Source organism: Geotrypetes seraphini, chromosome 2, assembly GCF_902459505.1.
Source record: "Geotrypetes seraphini chromosome 2, aGeoSer1.1, whole genome shotgun sequence".
Lineage (NCBI taxonomy): Eukaryota > Metazoa > Chordata > Amphibia > Gymnophiona > Dermophiidae > Geotrypetes > Geotrypetes seraphini.
The window spans coordinates 253,661,218-253,674,852 of record NC_047085.1 but is presented as its reverse complement, the minus strand read 5'-3'; the positions used below and the strand labels follow the sequence as shown (position 1 = coordinate 253,674,852).

The 13,635-nt window shown below is 44.5% G+C and overlaps 1 protein-coding gene across 6 annotated transcripts in view; it reads left to right on the top strand.

The window, feature by feature from the left end:
- ZC3H7B (zinc finger CCCH-type containing 7B) overlaps positions 1-13,635 on the top strand; it is a 204,980-nt gene that overhangs the window by 125,265 nt on the left and 66,080 nt on the right. For all 6 annotated transcript variants that reach the window (XM_033929400.1, XM_033929398.1, XM_033929404.1 and 3 more), the window contains 2 exons: positions 10-171; positions 12,899-13,104. In XM_033929400.1, coding sequence (XP_033785291.1) covers positions 10-171; positions 12,899-13,104 — 368 coding nt within the window. The remainder of the gene's footprint in view (positions 1-9; positions 172-12,898; positions 13,105-13,635) is intronic.

The following is a 13,635-nucleotide window of genomic DNA, read 5'->3' as shown; positions in this document are numbered from 1 at the left end:
CATCTGCAGGTTCAAAGGCCCTTGATTATACACACAAGGAAGGTCTAGAGCACAAGTGTAAGAAGGATATTCTGCTTGCACGGCAGAGGAGCTCAGAGGACAAGACCTGGAAGAGGATCCGTCCACGCCCATCCAAAACCAACTTTGTGGGGGCCTATTGTCTGTGTAAAGGTGAGAGGCTACCGGCATAGCTGCTTAGAGAAGGGCATTATACTTTTTGTGATGAACTTCCTAGAGCTCATGTTTGCAGATTACTGACGAGCACATGTCAAGTGTAGTCCGGATCCCCAGTTCATGATGCTGAGGCTGAAAATGCAAATGTCATCTTGGAAAGTTTGTTTTTAGGTGTAAGATTGTTTGGATGGTTGGTTTTCTATTAAAAAAATGAAAAGGGAACAGTACATAGTAGGAGGGCTGAGAGGATACTATGCACTGACTAGGAGAGAGATTTCAGCATGATCGTGTCCAGTGATCTCAAGGTTATCAAACAGCGTGATGAAGAGATTGCTGAACCCAGAAGGATGTGGAATTGCATAGAGAGGAGAACAGGCGGATCTAAAGGAACCTCCATTCTAGCACTTTTTAGTACTGTACTTGTGAATGCTTGCACGAGTCCACACATACAAATGCATTCAAGATATTGCAATCCTGACAGTTCTGATGTCTTGAAAATTTGATAAGCATCCAGACAAAGGAGTTATTAGAGAGACGCATATATACATACACATACAATACCAAATTAGAACAAAAAGTGGAATTTTAATTTAGTGGAAAGTTTTTATTATCAAATGATAACCCAGAAGATTCACTTTAATTTCCATATATCCCATTTTTCACTCTTTTTTTTTTTTTAATTCATTTTTTTTAACTCAATAAGTATAACACAAAATACAATCACTTTATACTTTAACATTACTTATTATATCATCAAATTATAGCTTTCATCAAATATCTCCCCTCCTTTATATCCAACAATTAATCATAAACCAAAGAAATCATAAAATATTCCCACCTTCCCACCCCACCCCAGACGTGTATGAACAAAAGAGAATTAATGTTTATTCTATGCAATACTTTCAATCTTTACAGTATCTTGTTAATGGCTCCCAAATAACCTGAAATCTTTTAAAATTTCCTTGCTGCATGGCAATTATCCTTTCCATTTTGAAAATGCAACACCAGAGTTCCACCAAAAGCTATAATTCAGCCTATCCCAATTTTTCCAATTATTTGTAATCTATTGTATGGCAACCCCTGTCATAATGAGTAGAAGCTTATTGTTATTAGAGGATATTTGGCTTTTTGCCCTCATTGACATGCCAAACAATACGGTATCGTAGGATAATGCCACCAGATTATCTAACAAAATATTTATTTGACCCCATATTGATTTCCAAAAAGCAAGTATTAATGGACAATAAAATAACAAATGATCTAATGTCCGAGTGTCAAGATGGCAGTGCCAGCATCTGTTAGATTTAGAGCTATCTAACTTCTGTAAACGAACCGGGGTCCAAAATGCTCTATGTAACAGAAAAAAACAAGTTTGTCTCATAGATGCTGACACTCTACATCTCATTCTCCAAGCCCAAATACGTGGCCATTGAGATGCAGTAATTTGATGCTTGATCTCAATGCTCCAAATGTCCCGAAGACCAGTCTTTGGTTTCTTATTTAAAAATCCAGATATTAATTTATACTACTGAGCGGCCTGATGTCCGAGGAAGTCCACCTGAAAGCATAAGATCTGTAAACTATACTGATTACTGAGATTTTTCCATTCAGAAAATCCAACCTGAATGACCTGCTTCAACTGCAACCATCTATAATTTTGTGATTTATTAAGACCAAATTTGTGTTGCAATTGTGTAAAATCAAGCAGCTTACCATCTGAAATAACATCATCCAAAGTACGTATACCCGCCATCATCCAGTACTTCCAGATGACCTTAAATCCGCCAATTTGAATCTTGGAGTTCAGCCATAGGGTCTGATGAGTTGATTTTTTTCACTCTTTATTTGATAATTCAGAGGGAGAAGAGACCTCAGACTGGTTCCTGGTGCTTACAAGCCAGCGAAATAGCTGTTCAGCTAAATCGAACCATGTTGTAATCATCGGTCTCCACCACCCTAACATATCTATGTGCAAACTTCTGAATATGTACTTAAATTGTGCCTCCTGAGATTCCGCAGCACACTGAGGAGAAAGAGAGGCACTTGTTAGCTGACTTCCCTACGCAGTACGACGCCAACACTGCCCGATTCACAGAAGGCCTGCATGTTTCCCCCTTCTCTCTAGCGTCCTCCAACTTCCCCCCTGGCCTCCCAGTCTCACCTTTAAAGCTAATTACAGCAGCTTGTAGAGGATCGCCGGTAGGTAAAATGATTTTATTTTCAATATACTGATTGAAATGTCAGCTTTGAGAATTTATATCTGCTGTGTATATTGTGTGTATATGAAAAATGAATAGAAAAAATTGCATTATTAAAGGGGATGGGATCTTGGGCAGAGCTTGGGTGGGCCTAGGGAGGTCTGTGGTTGGGGTACTCAGTTGATATTTGTTAGACTTAGGGGGTACTTAGCTTGAAGTACCGTATTTTCATGCATATAACGCGCACCCATGTAAAACGCGCACACGGGTATAGCGTGCGGGAAACCGAAATTTATGTAAATAAATTAAGAGATAGTGCGCACACGTGTATACCACGCATGCTGCTCATTGAATTAAAACCTCCTCCTACCTTGCCGTCCCGACTCTCCTCTTGCCGCTCCTGTCCCCCCTTAAAGGTCTGCCTGTCCCCCTTGAAGTCCTGTCCCCACCCTGAAAGCCTGATGCCCCACCCTGAAGGACCGCTCACACACCCCCCCCGACGACAATTCATCCCCCAGCCCCCCCGCACCGTTTGCGGTGGAGAAGCAGCCTACCGTAGGTTCGCGATGCCAGTGAGCCCTGCTGCTTCCTCTGCCAATGGTCCCGCCCCTTCTCTGAGCCCTGTGCTGCTTCCTCTGCCGCGGACCCGCCCTTTTTCTGACATCAGAGAAGGGGCGGGACCGCCGGCAGAGGAAGCAGCAGGGCTCACTGGCATCGCAAACCCACGGTAGGCTGCTTCTCCACCGCAAACGGTGCGGGGGGGGCTGGGGGATGAATCGGACGTTGGAGGGGTGCGAGCGGACCTTCAGGGTGGGGGGGCCAGCAGTCCTTCGGGGTGGGGCATCAGGCTTTCAGGGCTGGGGGATGAATCGGACGTCGGGGGGGGGGGGGGCGAAACTAGCAATGTAAAAAACAAATTGTAAAATGCGCTCACGCATATAACGCACATGGTTATGCTCGGTTTGTAAAATCGTGTATAACGCGTGCGTTATATGCGTGAAAATACGGTAGTTGAGAAACACTGCTGTAGGCAATCAGTTGGCATCAGTGCCTCTCCTTCTCTCCAGCCTTCTTCCCTGCCGGCACCCCCTCTGGCGTCTCAGGGCCCATCTGAAGGGCCTCTGCACATGTACGGATGTCGACATGATGATGTCACACATACGCAAGATGTTATCACAGCGACGTCCGTGCACTTCTGGGTGCCTCAAGCCATGACCATTACCTTTACTGTGCTCTGGCTCGAGAAAGTTTGAGAGACACTGCTCTAGTCTTACTAGTTTTTGTAAGAATAAAAATTGATTCACTTGTACCAGTTCTACAACACTCGAGATTGTGTAGATCTCAATTGTATCCTCCCTCAGCTGCTACCTTTGCTGCAAGGTGTGCCTGTGATTGACATCGGGTTGATATGAACAGGGTGGGTTGATTTGTTCCTCCTGGTGGCCATGCCCCGACTATGCGACTTAAACCTCTGGATTTTTATTTGTCTTGAGGGAACTGGGTATATTTAGGGATTTCTGTTTTTGTGACTTGGTTGCCTTTTACAGAGTTTTCGGGAAGAATTCCAGGAATACTGAAGACCTACTTAACTAGAAATTTGCACATCAGAGAGACTGTTGCTGAGCAACGATGTAGACTCAAATGCTGTTCCCTACTACCCCCCCCCCCACACAAAAAATCTTCATTGGAAAATTTGGCACTGTACAAAAGTCAATTGGAAACAAAGAAAAAAAAAAAATCCTGGATATGGTATAGCTGAGCAGCTCAGCTACAGAAGACTGAGAAAAATACAGGAAGTGACTATTAGCATTTAAATCACATGCAACCAAGTAGCTATTATACTAGTAACCACTTGTCAACACCCTCGTTCGTATAGTATCAACTTAACCGAATCCTCAACAACACCACTTAGAGCTCAAAATGTCTCATTGCTCTAAGCTTGACATGTCTAATCGTCATCGGATCCACATTCATATTTTTTATTTTTCTTATTTAGTTTTAAATTTTACTGATGCTTATGTTTACTAAATATTCAACTTTTTGATTCAATTAGCTTTTTTAATTCAGTTATACTTAGCTTAAATGTCGTGGTCTCTGGCTAGGGATTACAAACGCCAACATGTTTCGCCTAGTGGCATTTAAATGTCATGTGTTGCTTGGCATTAGATATTGGAATCTGTTAAAATACAGGAAAAATATTTTCAGTTGCAGGTCTGTAAGCATTAATGTTTTAACTTCTCTTTTTTGGAAGAGAAGCGTAATTATCAGCTGTGTGTGCATGTGCTTGAGGTAGAATGTGGGGCTGATTTTTATGCTTAGTAAACACTAAAAAGATGTAGAAGATGAAAAAGTGAGGCCAAATTGGAAACAACCATAACAACCGCAATCCTCACTGGTTAAGGTTCAATTATAGGATGGCAAAGGGGCTCACAAAGCCGTCTGCACAAATATAAATGTCTGGCTTTGGCTCATCGCATTGCCTCCTTATTAAATGTAGCTTGTCTATTTACTTCTGTGTTCTTTATCGTTGTTGTTCAGAAATAAAGACTAATTGACAGCGCAATTTCTTTTTACTTATCGTCTTAATGCAGTGTCTCTAGCATGCCCCGACGGGACCCGTTTCGCCCAAAAGGGCTTTCTCAAGGGTTCATAGAGGAGCTCTTTTACAGCATCTTTCCTCGTTTGGGGCTAGAGCTCCTCTATGAACCCTTGAGAAAGCCCTTTTGGGTGAAATGGGTCCCGTCGGGGCATGCTAGAGACACTGCATTAAAACGAGAAGGTATGAGATATGCCCTATGAAATATCCGGAAAACGCTTTCCCATAATAGAGAACTATAAACCTCCCTAGGAATCTTCTTCATACTAGTCCCAGCATCCCAGGTAGATCACCCCCCACCCCCAGATCCTGTACTCAATGTTGTCATAGTAGGGAAAAATCTTTGGGCTGGCCAGTAATGAGCATAGAAACATAGAAGATGACGGCAGATAAGGGCCATAGCCCATCAGGTCTGCCCACTCTACTGACCCACCCCCAAGTCTACTATCCTAGGGATCCCACTCCTGGTGACAGGTTCCCTTGGCTTAACCCTCTAAGGCAGTGTTCTTCAACCTTTTTACACCTATGGACCGGCGGAAATAAAATAATTATTTCGTGGACCGGCAAACTACTAAGACTGAAATTTTTTTAAAAAAACCATCGCCGCCCCGTCCCCGCAAGCTCGGTCCCACAAACCACCTGATCCCATCCGCACAAGCCTCAAATAGTTATAATTTTATATTGAACATATTTTATTAAAGTATAAAAAGAAACAATATTCTATACAATTGTCATTTTATAAATACAAATAATACAGGGCAAAATCAACAAAACCCCTGTCTCCCCTCCCCTTCACATATATCCCCTCTACTATCAAGAAAACTGAATAAGCCAAATTATTACAGAATGCTACACAAATATCAAGTAACAGAATACCACAGTCACACATGACAGGAATGGTGTTAGGGGAGTGGAACTAGGGCAACTGCCCCCTGGTCAGAGAGAGCCCTAAGCCAGCTGGAAGCTAAAGAAGCACTGCCTGGGCTTTGCACTCCCCAATTATGTCTAGCAAGATACATATTTCAAATCTGATATATTTGAATCACAAGATAGAAATAAAATTATTTTTTTCTACCTTTTGTCGTCTCTGATTTCTGCTTTCATTGCCTTTTCACTCTCTTCCAGCCAGTGTCTGCCCTAAGAACATAAGAATTGCCACTGCTGGGTCAGACCAGAGGTCCATCATGACAAGCAGTCCGCTCACGCGGCAGCCGCAGCCCTCTGGTCTAAGACCAGCACCCTAACGGAGACTAGCCCTACCAGCGCACGTTCTTGTTCAGCAGGAACTTGTCTAACTTTGACTTGAATCCTTGGAGGGTGTTTTCCCCTATAACAGCCTCTGGAAGAGCGTTCCAGCTTTCTACCACAGAACTTCCTTACGTTTGTATGGAATCTATCCCCTTTCAACTTTAGAGAGTGCCCTCTCGTTCTCCCTGCCTTAGCTACTAAGTCTATTCCCTTCAGTACCTTGAATGTTTCTATCATGTCCCCTCTCAATCTCCTCTGCTCAAGGGAGAAGAGGCCCAGTTTCTCTAATCTTTCGCTGTACGGCAACTCCTCCAGCCCCTTAACCATTTTAGTCGCTCTTCTCTGGATCCTTTCGAGTAGTACCGTGTCCTTCTTCAAGTACCAGTGCTGGACGCAGTACTCCAGGTGAGGGCGTACCATGGCCCGGTACAGCAGCATGATAACCTTCTCTGTCTCTTCAGTCCAGCATCTGCCCCTTCCATTCACTGTCTGTCTTTCCCTGCCATCTCTCCTCCTGCCCCCCCACCCCCCAATTTGGTCTAGCATCCATCATCTTCCTTCTGTTCCCCTCATGGTCTGGCATCTCTATCCTTCCCTCCCCCCATCTCTCTCTCTCTCTCCCCCCCAACTTCCATCATCTGCCCCCCTTCCCCTCACCTTTGTGGGTCACTTTCTTTCCCCTGAGGGTGGCTCATGTCACAGGGGAAGCTTTGGCCGAGCAGAACCGCTTGATTGACAGTGGAACTTACTTGATTGATGTCGATGCTGGGGCCCGTTGCCGTTTGAAGGAAAAAAAAAAAGGTGGAAAAAAGGGACCTGCAAAGGCGAGAGGAAGGGAAACCTCCAGGACAGCTGCTCTTTGCCCTCCTTCAGCGGCCCAAGAGTTCAGACCAGCAGCGGCAGCTCTGTATGCTTTTAACTTCGGCACAGAGCTGCCCCTAATCAATAGTTTAGCGCGGTTTCATGAGGCAGCCTCGGGGCCTTTGATAGCCGGCCCGCTTCGATGATGCGATGTGGGCCGGCCTAGCAAAGGCCCCGAGGCTGCCTTATGAAACCGCGCTAAACTATTGATTAGGGGCAGCTATGTGCCGAAGTTAAAAGCATACAGAGCTGCCGCTGCTGGTCTGGAGGTGCGAAGACAAGGCAGGAGGCAAACGCGGTGGAAGGCAGGAGTCCCGGCGAAGGCAGGAGTCCCGGCACAGCGACTGCAACAGGAAGTTGCAAGTCAGCTGACACCGGCCTTTCGTTGCGGCGGGGACCGAATCCTTCGCGGACCGGCAAGATTTTGTTTGCGGACCGGCGGTTGAAGAACTGTGCTCTAAGGGATCCCACATGGGCATCCCATTTGCTCTTAAATTCTTGCACGCTGTTTGCCTCGATCACCTGCACCGGGAGCTCGTTCCAAGGATCAACCACTCTCTCGGTGAAGAAATATTTCCTGGTGTCGCCATGAAATTTCCTGCCCCTGAGTTTGAGCGGATGCCCTCTTGTGGCTGAGGGTCCTTTGAGAAAGAGAATCTCTTCTTCCATCTCGATACGGCCGGTAATATACTTAAACGTCTCGATCATGTCTCCTCTCTCCCTACGTTCCTCGAGTGAGTACAGCCGCAAATTTTTCAGCCTTTCCTCGTACGATAGATCCTTGAGCCCCGAGACCATCCTGGTGGCCATCCGTTGCACCGACTCTACTCTCAGCACATCTTTTCGATAGTGTGGCTTCCAGAATTGCACACAGTATTCCAAATGAGGTATCACCATGGTTCTGTATAAGGGCATTATGACTTCAGGCTTCTGGCTGATGAAACTCCTGCGGATGCAACCTAACAACTGTCTTGCCTTAGATGAAGCCTTCTCCACATGATCAGCAGTTTTCATGTCTGCACTGATGATCACTCCCAAGTCTCGTTCTGTTGAAGTTCTAGCTAAGGTCTCACCATTCAAGGTGTAAGTTCTGCACGGATTTCTGCTGCCGAGGTGCATGATCTTGCATTTTTTAGCATTGAAGCCCAGCTGCCAGTTCGAGGACCAAAGCTCCAACAAATGTAGGTCCTGTGTCATACTATCAGGTGAATTGCCGTCTCTCACTATATTGCATAGTTTGGCATCGTCAGCAAATAACGTTATCTTACCTTGAAGCCCCTGAGTTAGGTCCCCTATGAATATGTTGAAAAGGAGCAGGCCCAATGCCTTATGGGTCCCTGAAATTGATATCTTACTTAAGAAGATAGAATCGTAGAATTCTCGGAGATTGGTTTTTAAGGGAAACTTCAGCGCTCCTCTATCAAGGGACTGGTAGTAATGTTTGAGCTGACAGAAAGCAAAACAGTCCCCCACCCCTTGGGGGTCACCCGTCAGGAAAAGTCTGCATACGAGATCAAATTCCCAGAGGGGTCTAGCAGATGTTCTAAGACAGGGATGTCCAACCTTTTGGCTTCCCTGGGTTGCATTGGCCCAAAAAAATGTTTCTGGGGCCCCACAAATGCGCAAACGCTGCAGCAAGACAGAGGAGGGAGCCGGAAAGACGGTAAACACTCGGGGACAGCAGAGGAAAACATGGCATCGCCCTCGACTGGGGCTGCATGCGGCCATCGGGCCACATGTTGGGACACCCCTCTTCTAAGAGAACAGACATTGTGCCATTATGTGATGCACAAAATGACCTATTGCCAAGACAGACAAACTGGACAATAAGGTGCTATGTATGGCCGTTTGGAGGAGGATGGGCAGGGGAGGGCTTCAATGGCTGGGAGGGTGTAGATGGGCTGGAGTAAGTCTTAACAGAGATTTCGGCAGTTGGAACCCAAGCACAGTACCGGGTAAAGCTTTGGATTCTCGCCCAGAAATAGCTAAGAAGAAAAAAAAAAAAAAATTTAAATTGAATCAGGTTGGGCAGACTGGATGGACCATTCGGGTCTTTATCTGCCGTCATCTACTATGTTACTATGTTCAATATACTGTGCTCAGGTTGGAGAACTACAGAGGGAATGATGAGACACATATTGGTGCTTACCAGGTAGGTTGGAGTTTCGAATTGAAAGCAGCTTCAAAGAAGTGGGCTTTGAGTCTGGATTCGAATACTGCCAGAGACGGAGCCTGACGTATTGAGTCAGGCAGTTTGTTCCAGGCATACGGTGAAGCAAGGTAGAAGGGACGGACTAAGGAGTTGATTGTAGAGCAAAAGCAAAGTTTGGAGAGCAAAGGTAGAAAAAGTGGTTGTTTTTTTCTGAAATTAATTATTATATTATGTCAGCTTTGGAAAATTAGCATCTCCGAACAAGGAACACGAGTATAGAATGTCAGGTGCAACTCTGGGTAAGAGCGAACAAGAAAAGGACCTGGGTGTACTGATAGATAGGACCCTGAAATCGTCGGCACAATGTGCGGCAGCGGCAAAGAAAGCAAATGGAATGTTAGGCATGACAAAGAAAGGAATCACGAGTAGATCGGAGAAAGTTATAATGGCGCTTTATAGGGCAATGGTCAGACCACACTTGGAATACTGTGTCCAACATTGGTCTCCCAACCTAAAGAAGGAAATAAAACTGCTGGAGATGGTGCAGAGACGAGCAACGAAGCTAATAAAAGGTATGGAGAACTTGGAATACGAGGAACGACTTAAGAGACTGGGATTGTTCTCCCTTGAGAAAAGGAGACTGTGAGGGGATATGATCGAGACTTTCAAAATACTGAAATGAATCGACAAAATAGAGCAGGAAAAAAATTATTTACAATGTCCAATGTGACACGGACAAGAGGACATGGACTGAAGCTAAGGGGGGGACAAGTCCAGGACAAATATCAGGAAGTTCTGCTTCACGCAATGAGTGGTGGACACCTGGAATGCTCTCCCAGAGGAGGTTATTGCGGAATCCACTGTTCTAGGATTTAAAAACAAACTAGATGCACATCTCCAAGCTACATCAACACCCACTTTAACCTTTATTGCAACAACAAGAAATCGCGTAGAATTCAACTGTTCGCCTTCCCTTCGCTAAAACACTGTCATCTCAAAAGATTCCTCGATAAAACTTTTGCCTTCCAAGCAGCCAAGCTGAACCCATGGCTAGCCCAAATGATACTCGAGGCCCCCACTTACCTTGCCTTCAGAAAACTACTCAAAACTTACCTATTCAGTAAACACGACCCTTAATTATCCCCTCACCCCACATAACACCTCTCCCACCCCTGCTCCTCTCCCCCTTCACTAGACCTTCCCTTTTTTCCTACTCTCTTCATCCTTTGTCTAGTTCGATCAAAGCTGCAATTTCTGATAAATCGTTGTAAATCCACCCTTCTTTGCAGACTGTTGTAAATTGTTGTAAATCATTGTAAATCTGCTTGTGACATGTTGTAAATCTGCTTGTCAATGCAGGTCTTTTACTAACTGATGTAAACCGCCTAGAACTCGCTGGGTATGGCGGTATATAAGAATAAAGTTATTATTATTATTATTATTATTATGAGAGGCATAGAGGGATATGGGTGACTAAAATTACGCCAGGTATACATGTGGCTGGGCCTCCACATGTGCGGATTGCCGGACTTGATGCACCAAAGGTCTGAATCAGAGATGGCAGTTCTTATGTTCTTATGATATCTTGCATTTGTTTTCATTTCTATTGCTATGACAGTTTTTCTGCATAAGTCTAGAACGTATTTGCTTTTTGTAGGGTTTGTCTCACCCCATTAAGTCCTGTCTACGTCACTGCTTTTAATATACAGATAATGTACTGAGAATACCGTCTCTGTGCCAGTTATTATGTCTTTGTCCTCAATGATGTAGTATGCTGCGGTTGAGATGAATGGAGCACTAAGTTGTGCATTCGTGTATTAGCTTTGTTTTAATAGTGGGCTTAGATGCACCAGTATTCTGGTACTTTTTCTGTGATCTGAATATTAGTGCTTTAGGGGGGAAAATTTCAATTCATCCTATTGAATCGATTTTTTGATTTGATTTTTCTGCCCAATCAAGTGTTTTGGTTTTTGGTTTGTTTGTTTTTTTTTTTTCAAACGTCCTGGTGAATTTATTTTGTAGTCTTATCACCCATCCACCCCCCCCCCCTTTGCTCTCTCCAACTCCACACTGGCGCTGTGGTATAAACAAAAAAGACATTTCCTCTCTCTGTTAAGTCCTAACTCATGCTCTGGCAGGATACACATTTCAAATCTGATATATTGTAAACAGAAAATAAAATTATTTTTTTCTACCTTTTGTTGTCTGGTAATTATTCAAATCATGTTGGTCCCAGGCTCTGGTTTCTGTTTGTCTTCTGTTAACTCCGTGCTCACCATCCATCTTTTAATCTCTGTATCTTCCCTTCCATTGCCATATCCAACGTTTCTGTTTCTTTTCCACTGTCTACCATCTCTCTTCTTTCTTTCTCTTTCTCCCTGCCTTGTGCCGTGGGTCAAACCTCTCTATTCTCCTCCATGCAGCATCTCTCCCCTCCATTATCATGTGCAACATTTCTTTCTTTCTCCCCATGCACCAACTCTCCCTGCCCTCTACCCTATGTCCAACATTTCTCCCTCTCTCTTCTCCATGCATGTCTCCCTCCCCTCTACCATATGCAGAATTTCTCCCCCTCACCTTTTCTGCCTCTGTTGCATCTCTCCCTTCCTCTTCTCCTTAGCCCACCTGAATTTCACGGTACTGTGATACATATAAACTGTTATCTTCATCTTATCATAATTTTTCATTGTTATTTATTCCAAACAGGTCCTATCGGACATTACCTACCAAAATGTACATCTTATACTCTTGCTCAGAAAATTGTATTTCTATATTCTTGCTTTCTTAAAGTCTCTGCTCTCTATATTTCCTCTGATTATCTGCATATTGTATTTCGCTGAATGTCCCGCTATCTTGATTGTAAACCACCTAGAAGTCGCAAGATTGTGGCGGTATAGAAGAATAAAGTTATTATTATTATTATTATATCCAACAGTTCTGCCTCTCTTCCCTTCTGTGCAGCAGCTTTCCCTTCCTCCCATTCCCCTGTTCAGCATCTTTCCATCTCATCCATCCCCCTGTGCAGCACTTCTCGACTCACAGCCCCCCATGCGATCTGACATACCATTAGTCTTCCTAAAGCAGCAGCAGCAGCTGGCTGGCTGGCTGTGAACAGGTTGTTTGTGGCCTGCTCCGCCAGGGCTTCCCTCTGCCGCGGAGCAGGCCACGAGCAGGCTGTTCAGAGCACTGCCTCTGCTTGACATCCACTACCACTGCTGGTGTGGCTTAGGAGGCCCAGAGGTATGTCAGGTCTCACTAGGGGGATGGTTGGTTACAGAATTGGTGAGTTCGATTTTTGTGGAAAATGAATCGATTTGAATCGATTCAAATCGGTGATTCGGGCTGCCCTACTGGAAACGTCTCTCCTGTAGCATTTCCTTTAACAGTTAAAACTAAGAAAATACAATTTGGGAGGGAGTAAAAATTAAAGAAAAATCTAGATGGTGAAAAACACCAGTTTGATTCTGTGTTGTCCCTGCTGACCCCCCTGTATTTAGCTCGAGTGGATGGCCGCATTGAATGGCTGGGGCTCTGTGTCACTTGGAACAGTACTTGTACTCTGTGTGCTACACTCCAGGTCACTGCTCCTTGCTGAGGGGGGAAAAGGGGATACTTCCCAGGATTTGTATTACTAGCGCTAATCCGCAGTCTGTGTTTGTGGTTTTCTAGACATAGTGAAAAACCAGGACTGCAAGTACGGTGACAATTGTACCTTTGGGTACTATCAGGAGGAGATCGACGTATGGACGGAGGAACGAAAGGGGACACTGAACCGTGACCTCCTCTTCAACCCACTGGCAAGCATAAAGGGCAGCAGCCTGACAGTCAGCAAGCTACTGCAAGACCACCAAGGCATCTTCATGTTTCTGTGTGAGGTATGAGGGAAGAGAAGGGAAGGCACATGAATTCAACACTATGGACAGTTTGGCTCATTGACGATGCTAAATGCTACCCTGTGGGATTCCTGCTAGCAGTGCAGATGACTGCATGTTGAAGGGTACAGCAGTCTGTTTAGAAATGACCAGAGGAAAATTACAGATGCTATATGGTGGGTTTATGGATGTGGGACCACTCACAAAATTCTTTGAATCATGCTCAAAACACTAAATCACTTGTCCTTCTGATACAAACTAGGGAAAGAGATGCAAAGAGATAAATATATGCAACGTCTGGCAAGGGAACGATAAGATGACTGGCATTACCTATGACAACCAATGGCATTTGATGCCAATTTCAGAACCTCTACACTTAAATTAAAAATACTTCCCCGCAAGAAACGCAGTTTAAAATACTACATACAGTCATGTGAAAAAATTAGAACAAGAGTCTTTATGCCCACCCTGTCAGATGTCAGTTTAGCCTGCTTACTGTATGACACGTTTTGTTTGTCTCCAAATGCTTGCCTT